General features: G+C 38.7%; 1 protein-coding gene across 8 annotated transcripts in view; it reads left to right on the forward strand.

Moving 5' to 3' along the window:
* The window catches only part of tai (basic helix-loop-helix family member taiman), a 301,547-nt gene that overhangs the window by 214,388 nt on the left and 63,606 nt on the right, over positions 1–23,553 (forward strand). For 7 of the 8 annotated variants that reach the window (XM_083122707.1, XM_083122705.1, XM_083122710.1 and 4 more), the window contains exons 9-11: positions 4,367–5,630; positions 14,469–14,606; positions 19,090–19,462. In XM_083122707.1, the coding sequence (XP_082978833.1) occupies positions 4,367–5,630; positions 14,469–14,606; positions 19,090–19,462 (1,775 nt within the window). The remainder of the gene's footprint in view (positions 1–4,366; positions 5,631–14,468; positions 14,607–19,089; positions 19,463–23,553) is intronic. The other variant, XM_083122712.1, reaches the window with a different exon arrangement.

The following is a 23,553-nucleotide window of genomic DNA, read 5'->3' on the forward strand; positions in this document are numbered from 1 at the left end:
GCATTTGAACTTGGTCGACTATACCATTTTCGGCTCGGTTGGGATTGGCTTGCCTGGGCTCGGCTTGGCTCGGCATGGCAGCAGTGCATGCAATGTCAGTTATTTGAGCATTCTTTTGTTCACATACGACAGTTTTTCGTGAAAAGTAGCGAGTTATTGAAACAATCGGCTCTCTTGGTGCCGTTTCAATATCGGACATCATGGATCCATTCGCCACTTTTCACGAAACTCGTGATCAAGTAAGTGTCCTCGGTGCCATGATTGCAACTGACATTGCATGTACTACTGCCACGCCAAACCAAACCAAAAATGTCATAGCAATGCCACCCTACTTCCATCTCTACCCCCTCTGACTGCTTCGAATTCTCAATTTAAAAACTTGTCAGTTACCCGTGACACACGCTTTACAAAATAGCTAACAACCCATGGATATCCTGTGAAACATTTCATATATAAGAAGCTGATATCAAAGGAAAAACAGGTCTCACCTAATATTGGCATATAAAAAGACAAATAATAAAAAAAGGTAAATTTATAAATAACATATTGGGGCACATGCACCAACTAAGTCCCGAGGCAAAATAGATATGATGCAAGTGAAATGTAAACTGAAAAGGAATATGGCTTATAATCACCAGTTGCTGACAGAACAACTTTCACATTGAAATTTGTCCACACCAGTTAGGTATGTCTTCCATAGTCAAAAGAGTATTGTCTCAACTTGAAACATTCTCAACAACTTTAAAAGTTGCAAGAATCAACAACCTGTATCCATTGGAATTGTTAAAAGTATTGGCCTATTGAACATACACACAAGGAAGGGGACCCAAGTGTTGTCATGCATTTCCGAATTTTACGCAGTGTGTTGGATATATGATATCTGAATATTCATATTACCAAAGTTATATCTTGTATGGACAATAAGCACAGGAGCTATGAACATCAAAGTATACACTCTGTATAGTGGCAAGATAGGAATTTACCTACGTGTTGGTCAGGATATTGGCTGAATGTTTTACACACACTCGAATGTCTCCAGATTTTGTATGCATTGGCCAAGTATTCTTCATGAAAATTTGTTCCCTCCTGTTTTGGTGGTGATGGACCATACAAAGAATACTGCTTTGTTGACTATCAACTGATGCTGGATGCTGGACTTAATTCTGGAAGTGACTCTCTTTCCTACTTGTAACGCTAGATTATTCTGAAAACACTATAATTTTTTTCAAGGTGGTGCCTTCGTCACAAATACATAAATCTGTGAATTTCTTCAAGAACCACGTCTTTTTCAAACAACTGCTTTTTAACCTGTTTGAAAACTACATAACATACTACCTCATTGGCATTTCCTCTGAAATACCGAAGAAATCTATAATGATCACAATTTGTTTAATCATGTATAAATACAAGAGCTCACACTCTTGTCTTAATGTACAACTAACATAAACGATTCTGTATATAGTCTTCTCTTCCCCTGTTACCTGTTCTCTGTATGTGCACATACATCCTATCTTATTCAGCCACGTATATTCCACAGCATGTTAGATTGGACCACACATAGTTCCATATGTTGTGCAACACAACTAAATTGGTCTTCAAATATCGGTGACAGCCACAGGGACCCTTCCTTGTTAATATGAAACTTGCCTAATAAATCTAAAAATAAACAAATGGTTTTATAATAATGGCAACAACTACAAAGATGTGACCAATACTGGAGGGCATGTCTGTACCTTCTGCTGCTAATAGTATGTGCAGGAGGGAAAATGTATGCATTTGAATAAGTACTGCAACATCAAATGAGATGATCCTAAAGACATATCTATTAAATTTGAACAAAGTTCACTGATCAAAATATACACACAGTGGTCAGGAATGTTGTCATAGTTTTCAGGACCTTGCTGTGATGGTGTTATCAGTGCAGTAACATGTCAGATTCATATGCTGATGATAACACTTCCAGAATTTTGTCATACTGCAGGATTGTGGTTGGTAAACCAGAGGTCAGGTGGAAACCTATTTGACTATGAAAATTAACTCGAGTGTGGATATAGAAAGCCAGATGAAAATTGGGATGGGAATCAATGTACTAAATGAAATGAGGGATTGAGTTAAGTTTTAAATGTACCACACCATTAAGTTGCAATGTTCCCCCATTCAGAGCAGTTTTAGTTTGCCGAAATGTACCAGGACCAGTTCAGCTTTAGATCTAATGAGCTGGCTCAAACATTTTGAATGCTGTAGTATTAGCTAAATGAAGTCATGGAAAAGTGGATGCTTGCACTCTGTGGTAAAGCGCTCTTTACTTCCAGTAATTGATGCCAAAGTTGTGGTCACAGTCAGCGTACATTCTGATTTTTAATAATAATCCTTAGCGCGACAGCCCATGAAGGGCCTTGGCTTACCTACTGACTGCCGGTCTCCCTCCCACACTTTCCTTCGTCACCTCTAAGCGTGGAGATCTTCAACCAGTATTCAAATAGTCGGGGGGTCGGCCCGACGTATCCCCAGCCGTTATAGTAGGTTGTCTCGACCAGATTACGCTCACTCACTCGGAGCTCCCCCAATTTCCTCACGATGGTGGGTTGCCACCGGCCCTATACGTAGGCCGAATAAATTCCGACCAGAGCCGGATTCGAACCTACGCCGTCCCGCAGCGAACGATCTCAAGACGAGTGAATGCCTTAACCCGCTCAACTACGGAGGAGGACACATTTTGATTTTTACCAGATAAAATTGTTTGAATCTCAACAGAAATTTGCATGTACCATGGTTATTCCATGCGGGAAATACAGGTTCAATTCTCAGGGTTGATAATCTTAAAGGTTGGGATTTTCCCAACCTGTTTCTCCTTAAAATGAATCCGGGATTCACCCAGCCTTTTATAAATGGGTACTGGAGAGGGATAGATGAAAGTAATACCACTTCCAATGTTTGGGACACTACCTTCAAGGCATCTTTTTAATTTTAACAGTAGACTCGATAATTATATTGGGGGGGGGGGGGGGAGTCCTGGGTGTACAGCTTGAAGATTTGAGTGCTATAGCCCCAGATGCATGTTCCCTTGTGTGCTCAACAACTGACGATTCGGCCTACACATCTATGTGGAACTTGGAGAACATATTGAACAAATACTGTGATTTGGCATATGGTGCAGCACTCAGACCACAAGGAAAGGAACCTTTGGTGCAAAGCCTCTGTGCCCCTTCCCCTCCATTGATTCAACTCGGCCCATAAGGAAGCATGCTTCCTCTGCCCCTCCCCCCCCATGCAGTGTACAGTGCACAGGAGTCTCGGGTCTGCGCAGGCTCTTTTGCCATGGTTCCACTATATAATTATGAAAAATGTATGAAGTGATTGCTCATAAAATTGAGTATTATAAGTGACACGAATTTAATGTATTTGTTTAATCAGCTGTTTTATTATTATTATTATTATTATTACTACAATAACTTTAAATATACTTTTGATATTGTACTGGTGTTGGCAGTGCATGTTTCATTATTAATGTGGAATTTATCTTACTTTAATATTTACTTTTTTAAGTTTAAAGTAGAACAGTTGGCATGTTTTTTTTTAAGTTTGATCTGCTGGAGGTGGTTGGTGTGGTGTCTGGTGACATTCTTTTCTCCCTATCGAAGAGCGGATTCAAATAATTCACAAAGGGAAGGGCTCTTGCTTGCATGACACCCAAGCTGAGTGGCACTTTTATATAGCTAGTTATTAGTCCACGTTTTATAGATATTTTGGGTGTTGGAGAGTTGGCCATGCTTCTGCTGATTAATCTTATGCATGCATGCTTTTTCATCTCCTCTTCCTATCATTGCATGTCAAATCACTCTTTTTTGCATCTTTTTTTTTGTCGATATACATAAAAAAATACTCATTTGTTTCCTTATGTAAGACAGTGAATGTCCGTAAAGTTTTATTTTATAAACGCTTTAATGTTGGACAAATTTCGTGACAAAAAACCTGGAATTTACAATCTTAATTTTTTAAATTTTACTTCTTTTGTTTTCATATATGGTTTATGTTTCATATATGTGCTGTTTTATTTAAAACCATTTTCTTTAGAAACTATTTTCTTTCTTTCTGCTATTGGTTTTTTGTAACCACATGAGAAGTAATTGATTGATTGTAAAGGTTTCCACAACCTCATGCTGCAGGCATTTTAAATCTCCACTCAACCCAGTCTCCCAATACTGTTACTTTCATTTCGTTACTATTACCTAAACATGTTTGTTTTTTCAGGTAGTACAAGTTCCATTTATAACACATCCGTGTGTATTGTTATTTTTCTTTTTCCTATTTCCATCCCCCTTCGAACCAACTTTTCCTTACTGATGGTCTCTTCTTTAACCTACAGAGACAATGAGATTGCGCCTGCTGAAGGCAACAACTCAAGCGGCCAGCTTTCCAACAACTCTGTTGGTCAAATGAACTCCCCTCAATCAGTGTCAGTCGGACAGGGTAGTGCTGGATCCAGCAGCAATGGGAATAACAATTCCGTTGGAGGACTTATTTTGTCTCCAGTTGCATCCAGTAACTTAAATGGGCAAGTTAATGTTTCTGTCAGTGGACACAGTGTAAATAGTGCAAATCGAAACAGTGCCAGTGGAAATATTAATGCAGCTCCAGTGACGAGTAGTTCCAGCGGTATGTCTTCAGGGACTAGTGCTAGTTTCAGTGTTAGTGGTGGCAGCAGTGGTATTAGTGTTAGTGAAGCCAACACGATCACACTCAATGCTAGCACTTCATTGGCTACCTTCACGCTGAACACAAATGAGCTGAGTTTGAACGAGTTCGGCTTAGACCTATTCCCTACATCCACCTGGGATTTTATGGGTGGGGAGAATAGCTTGGACGGCCCCCCAGCCTTGAATCACCCCACGTCACGGAGTGCTTCGAGTGTCACGACTGCACCTCCAACCTCCTCCAGTTGGTCAGGAGTGAGTCTGGTCGGGAGTCAGAGTGAAGGGCACGGAGGTCAGTCACGTCCTAACTCTCGCCAGAGTCTGACCCCGGCAACAACTCCTAGACCTCCTAGTGTTCCTGGTTACAGTCCGAGCCCGGCTGCTGTGTGCCCCAGCCCATTAAATACATATTCCACGACACAGTCTAGCCCAGCGAACGTTACAAACCCTTTTAGTAATGCTTTTCCCTTCAGTCCTCTTCAGGAACATGCGACAGCGGGCAACCAAAACAATGTGGGGAACCCTGTAGGGAGTGGAAACCCGAACGAGGGGTATTTAGAAGATACCAAAGACTCCAAAGAAGGTTTGGAAATCGGTGGCGGTGCAAATTCCGGTGGTTCAGGACCAAATCATGGGTTATCAGACTGTGGGGACGTTCCACCAGAGTCTGGACGGTTGCGGACCCTTTTGACAAAAAGACATAGTAGTGATGATGGTGCTAGTACAAGTGCAGGGGACTCCTTAGACGGAGATAGTGATTCAAGAAACAAGCACCGTATCCTCAAGGGGTTACTTAACCAGGAGGACGAAGACGATGGACGGGAAGATACCGTGGGAGGAAGTGGTGTAAGTGGGCTTTTGGGAGGAAGACTGACTGGATCAAGCTCTATGGCTGACGCACCAAAGGTCCCTGGTGATAACAAGATGCTCCTAAGGGTATGTATAAAATAGGAAGTATTTGGAATTTTTGTCTATGCTATACAATAGTTAAATATAATGATCTTAGTTTATTTTGCATAACATCTTGGTAGTTTGTTTCAGTATATGTTCACAGTATCCCAAATATTATTTTTTTGTGTTAAGTAATACTGTCATTATCAATTCACCATTGTCATGATCAGTTCAAATACATGTATGTGCACCCTTGTCTAAGCCACCTTAATTTAACGATTTTAAATTTTAGTATGACATCCATGTATGTTAGTGTTGGTCACAACTGCCAGGCTGTAGCTCATTACCAGGACCTGGCATAAATTATATCTAGCCACAAGAGGTTCGTTAGATCCATTTAATTTTATATTTGTTGACAAGCCTAGACATAATTGAACTATTAATATATTAATATTTAATTTCAAGGCCACATACTAATGTATCAAGTTTTTGAAAATTAGAAAAGTATTTACAAGTTAAATTGTTGTGATTGGCTCATTGACTTAAAAAAAAGAATTTATCAGCCTATGGTCTCACAAAGGTTGAGAACCACTGTCTTAGGTCATCCCCTATAAAAAATTGACATAAATTGTAGAATTGTGTGTAGATTTTAGCATAAGAAATATTATGTAAAGATCTTTCCCATGGTATATGTTACTTGTTATATATTACACAGGAATATTTTTTATTCAAAGCAAAATTGTCTATCTTGCTTCAATGACACATCTACGATCTTGCTTGCTATATGATGCATGGTAAGGTAGAACATGTAACTTGGCTGACTGCCAATAAAGTACCAAAGTAGGCTTCCTTTGCATAGAAATAAATACATCCATATGTTAATCTGATGTTACTCTCAATGGCAATTTTTTGTAAACAGTAACTTCATATATAGACCAAACGAGAACATGCAGACTTTAGATGGCTAACAAATGCAGATTTCAATTCATTCAATATGCATTTCAGATGCAGCACGTATTATGGATAACTGAAATATCCTGATATTCAGTATGTGTATATTATCAAGTACTTTGTTAGGTTTGGTTAGTTATTCTGGTAAGAATACTTTCTGGAATTGAGAAAATAATTACCAAATAAAAGTTCAAGAGGATCCTTGCATAAGCGACCTGCATTGTTAAATCAGCAAATGTAGGTGGTAAACCCACATAAACTTTATTGTTTGCATGCTTCAAAGTAAAAGCCCATGCTCACTTTCTCACACACACCAAACCAAGTGGATATGCCTCCATCTCTCCAGCATGCTGAGATGGGGAGAGGAGGAGATGGTTGTCAGATGATGAATCATTGTTCCCCACTTTCCAGGCAGCAGGTTTCCACTGTAGTAAACAGAGAATGTTAAGTTTTAAACTTTACCTCATTTACATTTTTTTTTGTACATTGGAAAACTTTTCACATTTATACTGAACTGAGTTATGCAGAGATTTGTTTATGATCTCCTCCCCCGAAGTAAATATCTAAGCAAAGCAATAGGAATAAATGGATAGATTGGACAATGGATTTGTTGAAATACATGCGTGATAAATAAAAGAATATGCAGTGTCTCCATGAAACAGATAAATTATAAAAGTAACAGGATTATACACACATTCAGATATCCGATAGGGAGATATTTGAAATCTGGATAGATTAATTACTCAATATGTGAATGGTATTTTATCCAAATTTGGCCATTCCTAATACATACCTTTGAGAAGTATAGTATTCCAAAGATAATGAAGCATGGGTTACACATCTGTGGAGACATACAAGCATTAAACCTGAAACAATTTTTGTTTACAAGGGGATGTGGCTAAAACTGGGAAGGAATTGTAACAAGACTCGTAAAATTTTAAATCTGAGTTCAACTACCGTATTTACCCTTGTATAATGCACATTTTTTTCCAAAATTTGTGACCCCAAAAACAGTGGTGCGTATTATGCACGGAATAATTCGGACAGCCAATATGAAACCGTACAGGGTCATTCCATGTTTTTGTGACACTTGCATTGATTTTTCATGTTTACGGAACCCTATCATGTTATATATCATTGTAAAGATTAAATCCTGTAGTTTCCGAATATGGCAACAGTATTCCATTCAAGATAACGACACTAATGTGAAATGCAGTTGAAATAAACTCATCACAAAATGAAGTAACGTTCTGATGTTTATAGTACAATGGATGAAAGAAAAGATAATGAAAAATAAAATAATAGTTAAAATGTATTACTAGCCAAATAATATTATGTATATCAAGTGTGTAAATGCCTGCATAGAAGAAATCTTGTGCTGCTAGCTGCTATTTTCAGGGTCCTGAATATGCCTCGTATAATTGTTACGTTAGTCACGGAAAAAGTATATATCTTGAAGTTATTTTTTGAAAAAGTAAAGAAGGAATGAGCAAAACCACGTATAAAAGTTTAAAGACCATTTCTCACGATTTTTCACTTTGCATTGTAATGTTCTGCGATGCCAACAAAAGCAGTGTCATTCTGGTGGAATTCAAGCATGCACCTCCCGTCACATGGGATGCGTATCAGCGGTATTTGTTGGGCGAGAAATAATAGGAAATAATTTTGTGAGCACTGCAAATCCATAATGTAATTTTGATCTTGCTTTCTACTATTACAGAATAAATAAGGTGGTTAAAGAGTGAAAGCTTTGGGATGCTAAACACAGCGGAGGGAGGGTGGGGGAGGTGGCGTGGGTTGTTGACTTATTGTTTACACATATACAGGAAAACCTCGTTAATATGAAGTTCAAGGGACCAAAAAATGTCAACTTCGTATTAAACGACTTCGAGTTATCCAAACTTTTCAAGATGGCGCCTGTTTTCAGGTGTATATAAAGTAGAGTATAAATTCCCCCCACAAAGGATGTTTTATACTTGGTGGTAGCTCAGAAAATAAGCTTTATATGTACTATATAATAATATTGTACGTTTTAAAGAAAGTGTAAAAAATGTTACACAAAATGAGAACACGGAGCTTTACGCGGACACAAAGATTCCAAGGAGACGGTTAACACCATTTATCCTGCCTAGTTATACAACCGGTTATGCACGGGATGTATGTTGTGGCAAAAAGTCTTTTAACAAACGGTATTTTCTTTTAATTGTGCAAAGGCGTTGCTCTTCCACGAAATTCTTACAATTTTAGTTCATAAGAAACCCCTTTGCATGGAGACCTAGGGAAAGGAAAACAATCTCGTTTACTGCAAGAAGTGAAACTCGGAAGAATCCCATTACAGGATTAACTGGTAAGAGAAGATTCTGTTGGGAGAGAAAAAACAAAAAAATCGGGGCTGTAAATTTCGTTCTGGTTCGGCTGTTAAAAAGACATGGTAAAAAAGTCACGTATTCTTTGCTTCAGTTAACTTCATAATCGCCCCCCTCCCCCTTTGCAGGGATCAATTCAAACTCTTCCTCAACTTGCATTGTAATCCACTCTGAAAAAGTAAACACACAACTTGGATGTGTATCCTAGGACACGTGCCGCACTCGATAATCACTCTGGATTGGATCCCACTTCAAACTATATTTAATCCTACTTAGCTCATTAGCATAAAATGAAGTAAAAACAAGCTTTACGAAACTTGCGTATTTTCAGATTAATCGACAATTTATTGTAGGTTTCAGGAGTATTCTGGAGGTCAAACACTCGCTCCGCGAAAACTTTTCCTCTGGTATTCCTACATTGAGCATTGCGTTTTTTTTAGATTCAAAACAATGACCCTTATTCCTTGACACTGGATGAGTCATTGCAGTTACCGGCAAGGGAAAGCTCTCCAGACGCTAGACTAAACACTGGCGCCAGCCGCAGCGTAAACACAATGAGACGGGCTGGAAGTTAGAGCAGCAGGTTGCAGAAGGGAAATCATGGGCATTTTAAAGATAAGGCAGTTGTCCAAGATCGAACTTTTATCAGCAGTGTGGAAAAAAAAAAAAAATGATCCTTGTATTACCTTTTACCATGCAACAAGACAATAATACGGGCAATTCGCGATTAAAATTACCACCTGAGCGCTAGTGTCGTTTCCAATATGGTTGCTCTAAGTAGGATAAATCTTTGTTTACATTCAGCAGTAGTACAAAATAGCAGCGTGTTCTCGTGACTGGTATGGTAGAAAACGTTTAAATTACGCATTATTTTTAAATATTGCGAATGTGATGTGAATTCCAGGTACTGCAACAAACGTGAAACTGTACTGAGAACGAAGCATTTAATTATGATAGGCAAAAATAACACGGAAAATGCAGACGAAACTATGTATACGCACTGGTTGTCCAAAGCAGTGCTGTATCATCTGCACGTCATGTAACTGGGGTTCTGGGAAATTATTTGGAAATAAAGGAATTGAAATTGACCTGTACTTGAAAATCTGGGACACGAGAAAATTGCAAACATGTCATGGCAGTTCTTTCTCGAAAGAGAAAGGCTGGTTTAATAATAATATTCACGATTTCATGACCAGGCTATAGGTACTCACTGAAAAAGGACATCATACTGAATGAAACAGTAACATTAGCATGTCCACATTTTTTCTGGTTACATTTGACATCAATTCATTCTCAAACTATTTTCATCTTCTCTCTTAATCGACTTGCACCTGTTCCAAATTTCACACATACGTAATACCGGTAATACATGAACGCATTGGGTAATAAAGTAAGCAGACTCGTGCATTCTTCGTAATTTCCTTGCCGAATTACAGTGTTATATCCCCCATACCAATCTTCTGTCAATTACGTTTTCCCTGATTTATTAACAAATTTCATTTTGTTGATTCCATGGGGTGCAAACACATGAGAACTTTTAATTTGTTCTGACCCATAAAACGATTTAGAGCAAAAGAAACCTGAACAGTAGACCTTTACTCTCTCGCATATTCCCCATGCTTTAAACGACTTCAACACAACGTATCCTACTTAGAGTACTTCCTGAAAATCCCACCAGATGGCATATCGGTTAATTTTAATCGCGAATATTTCCTATCCAGACAGCTGCATTCAAACAAGAAAGAGGGACCTGAATTCTGCAATTATCGCATTACCATGCACACCAGTGGCGGATAATGAGCTGTTGTAGGAGAAGGAAGGGGGGTCACTTTTCTTTTACTTATCATGTGGTTTTTGTTCATTTTGAAGAAGGTATTCATAACTGTTTGATTTTTTTTAGACGCCAAAGGAATGTGCGCACACGAGCAAGAAAATTGTAGCCGAAACAATTAGCAATGGACTCCCCCCCGTTTGCTGATAGGAAAAGGGGAGAAGTCACGCAGACAACAAAACACTGTTTTGGCAAATTTTATGTCCGGCACAGTTGGGAAACTTATGAAACGGGAAACTGGAGTTGCAACATACGTAAGATCGACGTCAACTTTTGCGGGAAACCTAGATGACAACGCATTAAGCGGGTTGACGATCTTTAGTTGGCCTATGCGGCTTTGATTATCTGTAACAGTTTCCCTTTTTTTTAATGAAGTTCTACAGAGCACAAAGAACATGCTTTTAAAGAAAGTGGTTACCGGCTACCAGGCCAAAAGTTGCTCGCTCACGGGAAATTGCTGTATCTCGAGCTCAGAGCTAGACACATGGGTGAGACTTCCAGGTGCCACACATCTTGTATTTTGGAACATTCGTGCGATCTTATCTTGCATTTCTCATTTAGCACTGGTGAATATTTCCAAGGTGGCGCATTCAGCGGGGAAAGAGCATGACCTCCCATCCACATTGACAAAGAATGTCAATATCCAGTGGGCATTTCGGGCTACTTCCCTCAAGTTGTCAGCAGCTCTTAGGACAAGGAAACATGTCAAGGTCAAGTTAAAATAACGTCCAAGCTCTCTCCACATTCGATCTTCTCTTGTCGACTTACGCAGGTGTCTACTTCGAATTAAGCGAAACCAGTTTTGCGGAAGGGTCTTGTAAACAACTTCGTATTAAAAATTATCCGTACTGAAATACATTATAAATCCTATCTTATCGGCTGGGGAATGGGAAGAACTTCGGATTAAAGGGTACTTCGTATTAACCAATATCGTATTAACGAGGTTTTCCTGTATACAGCCCCTGGCCATATTATTAGATGCACCACAATTTTTTTTAAAAATAATAGTTTTGAAGGGGAAAATTATACAATAGTCACAATTAGTTATCTGAAAAATTTCCTGTACATTATTTGAACCCTGGCAAATACGAGTACGTACAAATGCACTTTCTTGCACAACATTGATAACAATAATGGTAATAGTAATAATAATACATAGTAATGTAATTTGATACAGTGGACAATTTTAACAGTTCGCTTACTTTTCACATTTAAAATGTTGCAATAGTGTTCTTTGTGGCTGAACTTGGATTAATGTAATGAAGAATATGAAAAGAGGAGGTACTGTTGTTACAAATAATACCGCCAACACCAAATGTCTTTGTTGTTGAACCAACATGCCGCAGTTCAATTCAAGCTGAGTTGAGAGGAGGACGTCTTGCGAATAGTGAATCGTATTTGTGCTAAATTTTGCAGTGATATTGTTTTTATATACTGTTAGTATATTTTTATAATTTAATTATTAACATTAGGGAGTCATGGGTAAAAAAAGTGACTTGACACCAAGAAAGATGGCTGAAATTAAGACACTAATAAAGACAAAAATCTCTAATCGTGAGATTTCTTGACAATCTGATGTGTCTGAAGCATCGGTGAGGCGAATGAAGAAGAAAATTGAATATCGTGGACAGTGTGAGCCACAAAAGAAGGACAGATGTGGACGTAAAACATTTTTTACTCCAAGATCCTTATGCTGTTTGAAGAACATTTGCCACACGAATAGATTTGCGAGTACAAAGGAACTTACAGATAAACTTGAAAAGAGTGGTGTTCTTGCATCTGAAAGAACAGTAAGGCGTATGTTCTCTGATATGAACCTGAAGGCACTCAGACCTGCTAAGAAGCCAAAATTAACCCTGCTATGATTCATAAACATTTTCATTGGGCAAAAGCCCACAAGGAAAAATATTTGAACTTTTGGAGATCTGTTGGCTTTAGTGACGAGTGCACGTTTGAAATCTTGGGGAATAAATCTGTTTTTGAGAAGACGTCCAGGTGAAAAATACAATCCTGTTTGTGTTGTGCAGACTGTCCAACATCCGATAAAAGTTATGATTTGGGCAGTCATTAGTGGCAAAAGTACAGGACATCTGTATTTGGTTCAAGGAACAATGAGGCAAGAACAGTATAGGGAAGTGCTTAGAAGAAAGTTGCTACCTCAAGTAAGAGAATGGTTCCCAAATGGAGAACCCTTCGTATTCATGCAGGATGGAGCTTCATGCCATACTGCAAAATCAATAAAACAGTTTCTACAGAGTGAAAATGTCCCTCTCTTGCCCTGGCCAGGAAACTCTCCAGATATGAACCCAATTGAAAATGTTTGGTACCTAGTGAAAAAAGAAGTGGCAAAGCAAACAATGACGACGAGAATTGGCCTAATTGAAAAAATAATTCAATTGTGGAATCATTTCCTCATATGAAAGAGACAGTACAAGCATGCATTGATAGTATGCCAAGACGAATCCAAGCACTGATGAAGACCAAAGGCGGCTCAACCAAATATTAAATTGACTTCCAGTCATATGTACATATTATATAGTTAATATTGAAGAAGCACAGTAAGAAATTATACTTGTAACTATTAATGTATCAAGTAATTGTTGTTTTTTGTTAAGGTCACATGCAATCAATGTAATATTTCATGTAATAAAATAAAAATAAAAGAAATAGAGAATAACAAAAAAAAAAAATAGACAGATAATAACATCCTTAAAATTTTGCATAAAATTTGGAGGTGCATCTAATAATTTGGCCAGGGGCTGTATTACACATAGGATATTTTCCCTATGGTCCACATATCAAAAGGTGACGCATTGCATAGGCATGAAGTCATTCACTCTTGATCGGTATAGTAACAGCTTTACGACCTACAACAGGTTTAATGCTTGTACATCTCCACAGCAGGAACGTATATTCTAGGCTATTCTACGAAGCCTGAAGTCTATAGAGAGTAAAATATAAAAGATAAGATCAATTAGGAATTGTGAATAAACTCACTCATTTCAATAAGAGAATAATGGCAATTCTGAAGTTGGCAACCTTAACTCTCAGAAGTTAACAACCTGAATTCTTAGTAGTTAGCAACCTGCATTTTTAGAAGTTGGCAACCTGCATTTTTAGAAGTTGGCAACCTGCATTTTTAGAAGTTGGCAACCTGAATTCTTAGGAGTTGGCAACCTGAATTCTTAGGAGTTGGCAACCTGAATTCTTAGGAGTTGGCAACCTGAATTCTTAGGAGTTAGCAACCTGAATTCTTAGGAGTTAGCAACCTGAATTCTTAGGAGTTAGCAACCTGAATTCTTAGGAGTTAGCAACCTGAATTCTTAGGAGTTAGCAACCTGAATTCTTAGGAGTTAGCAACCTGAATTCTTAGGAGTTAGCAACCTGAATTCTTAGGAGTTAGCAACCTGAATTCTTAGGAGTTAGCAACCTGAATTCTTAGGAAGTTTGCAACCTGGCTGCCGTTGGGATGGTAACGAGACTTTCTCGGAAACTTCAAGAGAGAGCAAAATTGATGCATCTAACCACTTATACCCAGGGGGGGGGGGGGGTTAGATGAGCCTAGTCTTCTCCATTCCTCCATAGCATAGGAGCAAGTGTCATAGTGAGGTAGTCCAGGTCTTGAACTCATACGCCACTGCTCCCACAGAATATGTGTAAAGTGTTGTCTTGTCTATTCTTTGTATACGTTTAGATATTTTCAATGCTTAGTTTAATAATGTTATTGTTTTGCAGTTGTTGAACGAAAAATCCGATGATGACGATATGGAAGAAAAGCGGAAAAAGCAGAATGAATTGTTCCAGAAATTATTTAAGGGACAACCTGAAGGTAGAAAACAGCATCTTTCTAACATGAACTTCGAAAGCTCACAGGTAAATTTTTAGAATGTCTACCACTCCTCCATTTATATTTCCTTAATGACAAAGCAGTATTTTCATTATATCACTGCAAGTGTTTCGTATGGTTCCTAACTTGATTTTCCATCAAGGATTTATTAAATTATTCCATGCCCTTTTACACCGTATAACTCTGGGTTCTATTTATTTATTTATTTATTTCGTCTTCTTTTACATGGCAAAGTTAAGGCTGTGGAGCCTTTTCTTCCACTTGACCATGTTTACAAAAAAATTGAATATGAAATAATTAAAATATTGAAAAAATAAAGAAAAAATATAAAAATTAGAGAAATAAAAAATACAAAGAAAAATATATAAGAAAGGTAATCTAACCTATAGATACGGGCACACACACTCACACACACACATACATATTTTTGCCCTTACACACGTACAAGCATATACATAACACTACACTTTCTTAAGCACAGTCCAATATTACACATACTTAAAACACAGTCCAAAACGATATACTTTGACGATGATTCATCTTAACTATTACGCTAAATAATTTTTGTGCCTTACGTCCTTCTATCATTCTCTGCACCCGCCATATTATTAGGGAAATCAAACATTTAATTTTTATTGTATAATATGTGTAACTTTAACAATTTTTTGAACGTCACAATTGAGGAAGAGACATGAATTTCAGGTGGCAACTTGTTCCAAAGGCCTGCTGAGTTAACAGTAAAAGAATTTGCATAAAAGTTGGATTTGTGGAGTGGAATGGAGAGCAGAGACCTTTCGCGCGATCTGGTGTTGCGGCTGTGAAAGTCGGAAAGATGTTGAAATCGGTTATAGAGATATTGCGGGTCTTTTAATTGGAGGATTTTGTACAGTAAAATTAACTTATGAAAATTAAGTTTATCGCTTAATTTAAGCCACTCGACCTTCGCAAAGTATGATGTCAAATGCTCTGAATATTTTAGATCGAAAACTAAACGAATGCAGGCATTTTGAATTCGCTGCAGTCGTTTAGCTTGCTCGTGATTGACATCCAAGAAAGCAATGTCGCAATAGTCAACAATGGGAAATACAAGAGACTGGACCAGTTTAATTTTTATGCGTTTTTGAGCCGATAGAGTGAATGCAATGCACCGAAAGCTCTTCTAGATACAGAGTTAACTTGCTCTGCCCAGGTGAGATGGTGGTTGAGTATCACACCCAGATTCTTAACAGTAGTGGAGAAGGGCAGATGAATATCATTTACGTTGAGTCTAGGGAGGCTAGATTTATCTATTTTGCTCAAAATTCTAGGGGAACCTACAAGAATACACTGGTTTTTAGTCGGGTTTAGATGTAAGCCATGGTGTGCAGACCAAGTACTTATTTGTTTAAGGTCATTGTTCACAATTTCTATTGCATGCAGTATTTCTTGCGGGGGGGAAAGAGAAATATAACTGAAAATCGTCGGCATAGATATGGTATTTACAGCAGTTAAGCACCGTCGGGAGGTCGTTTATATACATAGCAAATACGAGGGGGCCGAGTACGGTGCCTTGAGGGACACCACGACGATTTTCCATATAGGTCAACGACACATTGTTGACGTTCTTGTAGATAGGAGTAGAACCAATTAACCGCGGAGTCGGAAAAATTGAATATCGATGATAATTTAGCGAGTAGAATTTCATGATCAATTGTCTGAAAAGCTTTTGTAAAGTCTAGAAGTACCAGAATCGTAAGTTGTTTATTGTCCATGGCTAGCCTCATGTCATCGGTTACGTTGACAAGAGCCGTGCAAGTGCTGTGGTTACTTCGAAAGCCAGACTGAAGAGGATCTATTAAATTATTTCGCGTTAGAAAGTCCCGGGTTTGATCGCTGACGAGATGCTCTAGGGCTTTAGACAAGGCTGGGAGGATGCTGATTGGTCGGTAATCGTTGACGTTTATTATGTTGTTTGTTTTAGGTATAGGGCGTACCAGGGCGAGTTTTACCATTACTATTGAAGAACATTATTGAACAAATGAATGTGATCAAGGGGAGAAAAATCTTGAAGGAAGTGGCAGTACAAATAGAATGAAATACAATACATGAAAATTGGAAATGAATAAACTAGAATGATACTCTTGCATGAACGTCTGTTTTCCAAAGTTGAAATAACCTGCACCTTTACAATTATTCCTACTGAAAATGTTAAGTAGCTCTGCTTAAAAGAAAAGATCAGCCATCAAATGTACCAATTGCACATTTCAAAATGATGGGTTTAACAGTGAAGTTGACAATAGTTTTGCTAATCCAATATTTCTTGTGACTGTTATTTTTTTAACTCCCTCGTTCATTCCCTCTTCTTTTTTTCTTCTGAATACATTGTTTGTTTTTGTAAAGCACAACACATGCATTGTTTGTTTTTGTAAAGCACAATACATCACATTTACCAAGTTCCAAGCAAATGAATAATTCAGGTGCTTCACAATAGTTCTGCATTTTTCATATTGAATTGCTACAGCTATCAGTAATTTTTTTTGGAATGGATACTTTATTAGTACTAAAATTCCATTGGTCCATTCTTCTTTTATAGTAAAAAAGTTTTGAGAGATACCGTATTTACGCGTGTATAAAGTGCACTTTTTTCCAAAATGTTTGCCCCCAAAACTGTGGTGCGTATTATGCACGGAATAATTTGGACAGCCAAAATGAAATCACGCATTTTTTTCACTATGTCACTGCGTATAATATGTATATATCTACAGATTGTCTTTCTTTAGCAATAATAATTTTTAAAAATAACTTTTAAAAATGAAATACCCGTTTTCCATGAGTTTTCACTTAGTATTGGAAAGTTTTGCGAGAAAAGTATTGGAAAGTTTTGCGACATCGAGAAAAGCAGCACCGTTCGGGTGTCATTAGAGCACGTGCCACCCGTCACACGGGAGGCGTATCAAGCGGTATTTTTCGCAGGAGAAATAACTTCCACAAAAATTGTTTTCGCCTTAGAAACTGTCATGAACAGAGATCGGGCGAAAAATACGTTTTTTGCACTCATTTTATTCACACCCATTCCCTTCACAAGCACTCGACGGCTCGCAAGTGGGTCTGATCTAAAAATAAACACCAGACCAGGCTTCAGTGATATCCAATAGCACTTGACCTCTGCCCTCCCCTCCCCCAAGTGCACCCAACGGCCGATGGCCGCTACCCAACATGCCAGGCTTGTTTTGCCATTGTGATTTCGTTTTCCGTTGGTTGAGTGACTTCTCCCTCTTTTCTTCTCAGCAAAGTGTAAGCTGAGAACTATTTAAAAAAATGTGCTCAATGTATAAGTCTATTAACGTGAGAGTAAATAAGGATCTCCCATTTTGATATATGAAAATGCGCAGGTTTCGTGAAGCTTGTTTGAGTTCATTTTATGCTTTTGGGCTAATCGGGACTAAATATACAGTTTCACTTAGTGAAATCCAATTCCAAACCAAAATGATTATCGAGTATGTCACGGTTCAATGTGTCTTAGAATATGCATTGGGTGCAAACAGATCGCAAGTTGTGTGTTTCCTTTTTCAGGCTGGCTTACAATGCAAGTCGAGGAAGAGTATGAACTGCTCCCTGGAATGGGGGAGGGGGTGAATTTTTTCCCCTCCTGGAAAGGTAAGATCTTCCGAGAGATCTTATCTTACCAGTTCATCTTGTAACCGACAATGCTCTAGTAGACCCGTATTAAATCCAACAATCATTCTGCCCGATTATCATTCCAATAATGACCCTTCGAAATAACTACCTTTCCCCGAGAACTGTGAAAGGTCGTTGTATCGAGAGTTTACTATAACAAATATGAAGGAAAAATAATTATGTCAACACTTACCAAATATAAATAACTACTGTATATTTTCTGCACTATTGGAGCTTGACTCACGTAAATAAATAAATAACGTTTACACTTCATTTAGTCATTCACTCCCAGTTACTAACACAAGCTGTCTGAAATGTCCTCACTTTCATCCATCTTGTTCAAGTTACCTTAAAAATTTTGATCACCATTTCCAGGGAGATGGAGTTCCATGCCTCACGAACCCATTCACAAACAATCTGTAGCGATGCACGTTTCACCCTCCCGCTTGGTGCGAGTTCATGCTGCGTTGATGTCATCCATCTATTGTAAGCATCACGCACTGCGACCTTGAACGGGAAGTTGATAACTTTGCTCTCTCCTATCCTATGAAAAGCCCAGCATCTGGAAGTTCAAGGTCACGTGGTGAATGCAGCAGCTACGAAAGCAAGGAAAAGCTAGTATTCAAGATCTACTGATTAATTTTAAATGAAATACGTAAATGTTAGTCCGACACTAAGAAAGCCATTTCTGGGACCTGAATTGTACTGCACATTATATACAAGATATATTTTTTGTTGCTTTTCCCCATCAAAAACGAGGGTGTGTATTATACACGCACATGCATTATACACACGTAAATACGGTAATTACTTCCTTACTTCAAACTTTACAACATTCATGTTTGTTTTCAGCACAATGACGACACTTTACTGGAAACCTTGGGCTTCAACACCAACTCTCCGTCTCCTCCATCAACAACGGATTCTATGAATGATTTGGGTCAGTCTTATATTGGAGTCCGGAAGCGTTCTATCGAAGACGGGGATGACGGCATTCCATCCAAGAAGTCTGGAAGTGATAATTCGAGCTATTGTCCAAATCAGTGTGTGGTGAGTTCTTCAGGCTCAATGGGAAGCAGCAAGTTGTGGGAGAAGAACAGGATGTTGGCCTCGCTTCTAGCCCAACAGCCCCCTCAACCAACTGTTATACCTCCAATCAATCCATCCATTATCACTGCAACCCCACAGGAAAAATTACCTCGAGTGAAGCAGCCGGCACCTTCAGGTAGGTGGTCTTGTATTCTCTGTACTCACCACAGCACGCTAAGATGCCAGGTGTCCCAGGTTCGAATTCCAGCCTGGGTTTTGGTGTTCTTTGCGAGTGTCCCTTCCATCAATTTCATATCATCATTCATCCTCATTTTTGTGATTAGCAGAAAGTGGCAAAAAGTAAATAAAATAAATCGTCAAATTAAATTCTCTGTACTGCTGTGTTGGTGATAATAATTATGGTTCAGGTGTACAGTCTTCCTGTCCTAGTGACAGCCATAGGTGCAAGTGTTCATGCACTAACTCAGGGTGGCGACAGACCTGGAAAACCTGGAAAACCGGGAAAAGTCAGGGAATTTGAGGTGTCAAAAAAAGTCAGGGAAATGTCAGGGAATTTCGTCTTCATTGACTTTTTTTTATATTATTTATTTATTTAAAGATATCGTTATGGAACTGTGCACGGGAAAAGGAAATCTCGTTCGTAAGTTTCGGCCTCAACTTTTAGGCCCCTTTTATGCGCAACACAACCACGGCGCCAGAAACCAGTGATGGCAGGAGGGGGGGGGAGTTAAATTTCTCTTGCCCGGGCTTCTCGGCGGGAATTTTAAATTCGAACACTCTTTGGAGGAAAATTGTTATAACTCAGGCACTATGGGAGCAATCTACTTCCGATAACTTTTGTTTTGCAGCTAAAACATCAGCGCATGTAACCGTGTACAATTCAGAACACCGGACCGAGGAAGAGGGCTTGGGGGGGGGGGGGGGGCACGTCCTTCGAATTTCAATGGAAAAAACATAAAAATCTGGAGTATGTCCCCTCTTCTCCCGCTATTTTGGGAGAAGGCGCGAACTTTAGTATTCTTTTCTAAGAATGGACATTTCTCAAGAGAATGAAACATGTTTCATGTTCTTGGGTGCCATACAAGTTGAATAATAAGCCAAAATGTGAAACTCTGTTTTTTACGAAAAATAGGTAATTTGCATATTGCTCAGAAAATTGTTATAACCGGGCACTATGGGAGCAATCTACTTCGGATAAGTTTTGTTTTGCAGCTAAAACATCAGAGCATGAAACAGTGTACAATTCAGAACGCCGGGGAAGGGGGATTTGGGGGCGTGACCACTGAATTTCAATGAAAAAAACTTAAAAATCTGGAGTTTGTCCCCTCTTCTCCCTCTATTTGGGAAGAAGGCACGAACTTTAGTATTATTTTCAAAGAATGGACATTTCTCAAGAGAACGTAACATGTTTCATGTTCATGGGTGCCATACAAGTTGAATAATAAGCCAAAATGTGAAACTCTGTTTTTTACGAAAAATAGGTAATTTGCATATTGCTCAGAAAATTGTTATAACTCGGGCACTATGGGAGCAATCTACTTCGGATAAGTTTTGTTTTGCAGCTAAAACATCGGAGCATGCAACCGTGTACAACTCAGAACGCCGAACCGAGGAAGGGGGTTTGGGGGCGCGATCCCCGAATTTCAATGAAAAAACCATAAAAATCTGGAGTTTGCCCCTTCTCCCGCTATTTGGGAAGAAGGCGCGAACTTTAGTATTATTTTCAAAGAATGGACATTTCTCAAGAGAACGTAACATGTTCATGTTCTTGGGTGCAATACAAGTTGAATAATAAGCCAAAAAGTGATTTTGTTTGTAATTTGCATTTTTTGAGGAAAATTGTTATAACTCTGGCACTATGGGAGCAAACTACTTCGGATAAGTTTTGTTGTGGAGCTAAAGTATCATAGCACGAAACCGTGTACAATTCAGAACGCCGGGGAAGGGGGATTTGGGGGCGTGACCACTGAATTTCAATGAAAAAAAAACAACATAAAAATCTGGAGTTTGTCGCAAACGTTAGTATTCTCTTCAAAGAATGGACGTTTCCAAAGAGATTGAAACATGTTTCATGTTCCTGGGTGCCATAAAAGTTGAATAATGAGCCAAAATGTGAAACTCTGTTCGGAAATCTGGCATGGATATGTTGCGGAGGGGGAGGTTGGTCATCAATATGAATTTCCTAGGCTTGCTCCAGACCTGTGTCAGAGTTTCCACCCAAACATAAGAGTATGAAGGTCCAAAAAGCACATCCATTTCGTAATCAGCACCATGATACCATATGGTATCATCGGGCGAGTACGACCTTACTCTGATGATACCATATGGTATCATCGGGGGAGTAAAGGTTAAGCTTCTAAATATTACGTGGAAAATGCATTGAATTATAATTTTTTCTTGTCCGTATTGGAGTAGTAAGGGGACTTGTCAACAGATGGAGGGGATACGAGCGGGTGGGGCCGTCCGATAGTTGTCTGACGTCGTAGTAAGGCATTTTGTTGGGCAAACTGAAGGTACATGGAAACAACTAGGTTCCATTGATACATACGATTTTTGTCGAATATCGCCACCCGACAGAGTATATCACTACAACATGCGACAGAAATATCATGGACTGCAACATCCAACAAAAATCGCATGCATAAACAAGAAGAGCTTTAGACTGCAAATATGCTGCTGAAATTTTATTACTCTTCTGGCTCACTTCACCTTATTTAATGTAGCAGTGCTTACGAAGGTTTTCTTTCATCATCCTGACGTATTACTGCTTTCGCACAAGTTAACATACGTTTGCAATGACATTGCACTATTCTTAGATATCAAGAAGAATCCAACCAAATGGGATATATATTGAATACTATCAGGAAAAAAAATGAAACATAAATCTGCATTGGTGAACGTTATAAAAATTGGCTCCCAACCTCAAATTTACTGCAACACTAGTATTGCAATAAAATTAACAAAACTCTCTGTCCTGTCTGTTTAAACTCGTGAGAGATGGTCATTAATCTCTCACTGAGTAAGGTTAATGTCCAATATTATGAAATAAAATACTAATAATAAATACGTAAATATTTTAATATCATATTTTCTCGAATCATTCAATCATAAAAGCAAATCACTTTCTTCAAGAATTGACTTTTCTCTGCCAGCCCTGCTAAATTTTCACTTTCCATCTACTGATTTATACGAGGGGTGGCCAGAAAGTAATTTCCCATTAGTAGGGACATTCATTTTTCTCAAACGCGAAAACCGTGAAAAATGGTAATTGCTGCGAAGTTAGGAATGTTCAGTGATGTCTGGACACATTTTTCGCCCTTTCGAAATATCGAAATAATTGGAATTTGGCATAAAATGCGAATTGTTGTCGTTTTTAGCGATTTTTTAAAAGGAAATGTCCTAAAACAACGAAAAATTCCATGAAATCCATTCTTGTCTTTTCTAGGCCATGTTTGTGTACATAGAACATGCAAGTTTTCCATCATTTTACTCAAGAGTAAACTATAGTGTATACTGAAACATTTACCTGGGAAGGGGGGTGGGCAACCCACTTGATCTCCACCTAGGATACGTGCTACGTACATAGACTAATTCCGACAGCCACATTAAATCATGTATTTCCCACGATTTTTTCAACTTCTATCAAAACCATTTGCATCACAGAGCAAAGTGGCAGGGTTCTAACAGGAGATCGAGTGCGTATCTACCGTCACACAGGAGCCACATCTACAGTATTTGTCATGCGAGATATGTTTTGAGTTACCAAGCTAAGTGTGCACCATCGGCATTTGTCGAGCAAGTAATAATGGAGCTCAGTCGTTAGGGCGTCTAACTACTATGCGAGAGACCCAGGGTCGATCCCTGCGGGGGAGAACCGGGATGTTTTCCACCTATTCAAACTGCTCCAGCGCCCACCCAGCATCATATGAAGCTGGTACCTTGAGGAAACTTTGAGGGATAAAGGTAGCCAGGAGCATGGTGCTGATCACATCACCCCTGCCTTCAGCTGTGATCAAGAAAGTGTGGGGCCCTAACTCCACATCCCTATACACCTTCATGGAAAAGTGCAGGGGAGCACTTTACTTTTACTTCCTCAAAAATCTGTTCCAACATATCAAACTGTCACGAAAATACGTAGACCATGTGACCTACAATTTAAAATAATAGTTTAAAACCACAATGGAGTATTACATTTCGGTATATTTGTCAGATAAATGTTCTAAAACAAAAACGCGAATTTTGGGAAACGTAACACAAAGAAGTCAA

The sequence above is a fragment of the Lepisma saccharinum genome, chromosome 5 (genome assembly GCF_977018435.1).
Source record: "Lepisma saccharinum chromosome 5, izLepSacc3.1, whole genome shotgun sequence".
In the NCBI taxonomy this organism is placed as follows: domain Eukaryota; kingdom Metazoa; phylum Arthropoda; class Insecta; order Zygentoma; family Lepismatidae; genus Lepisma; species Lepisma saccharinum.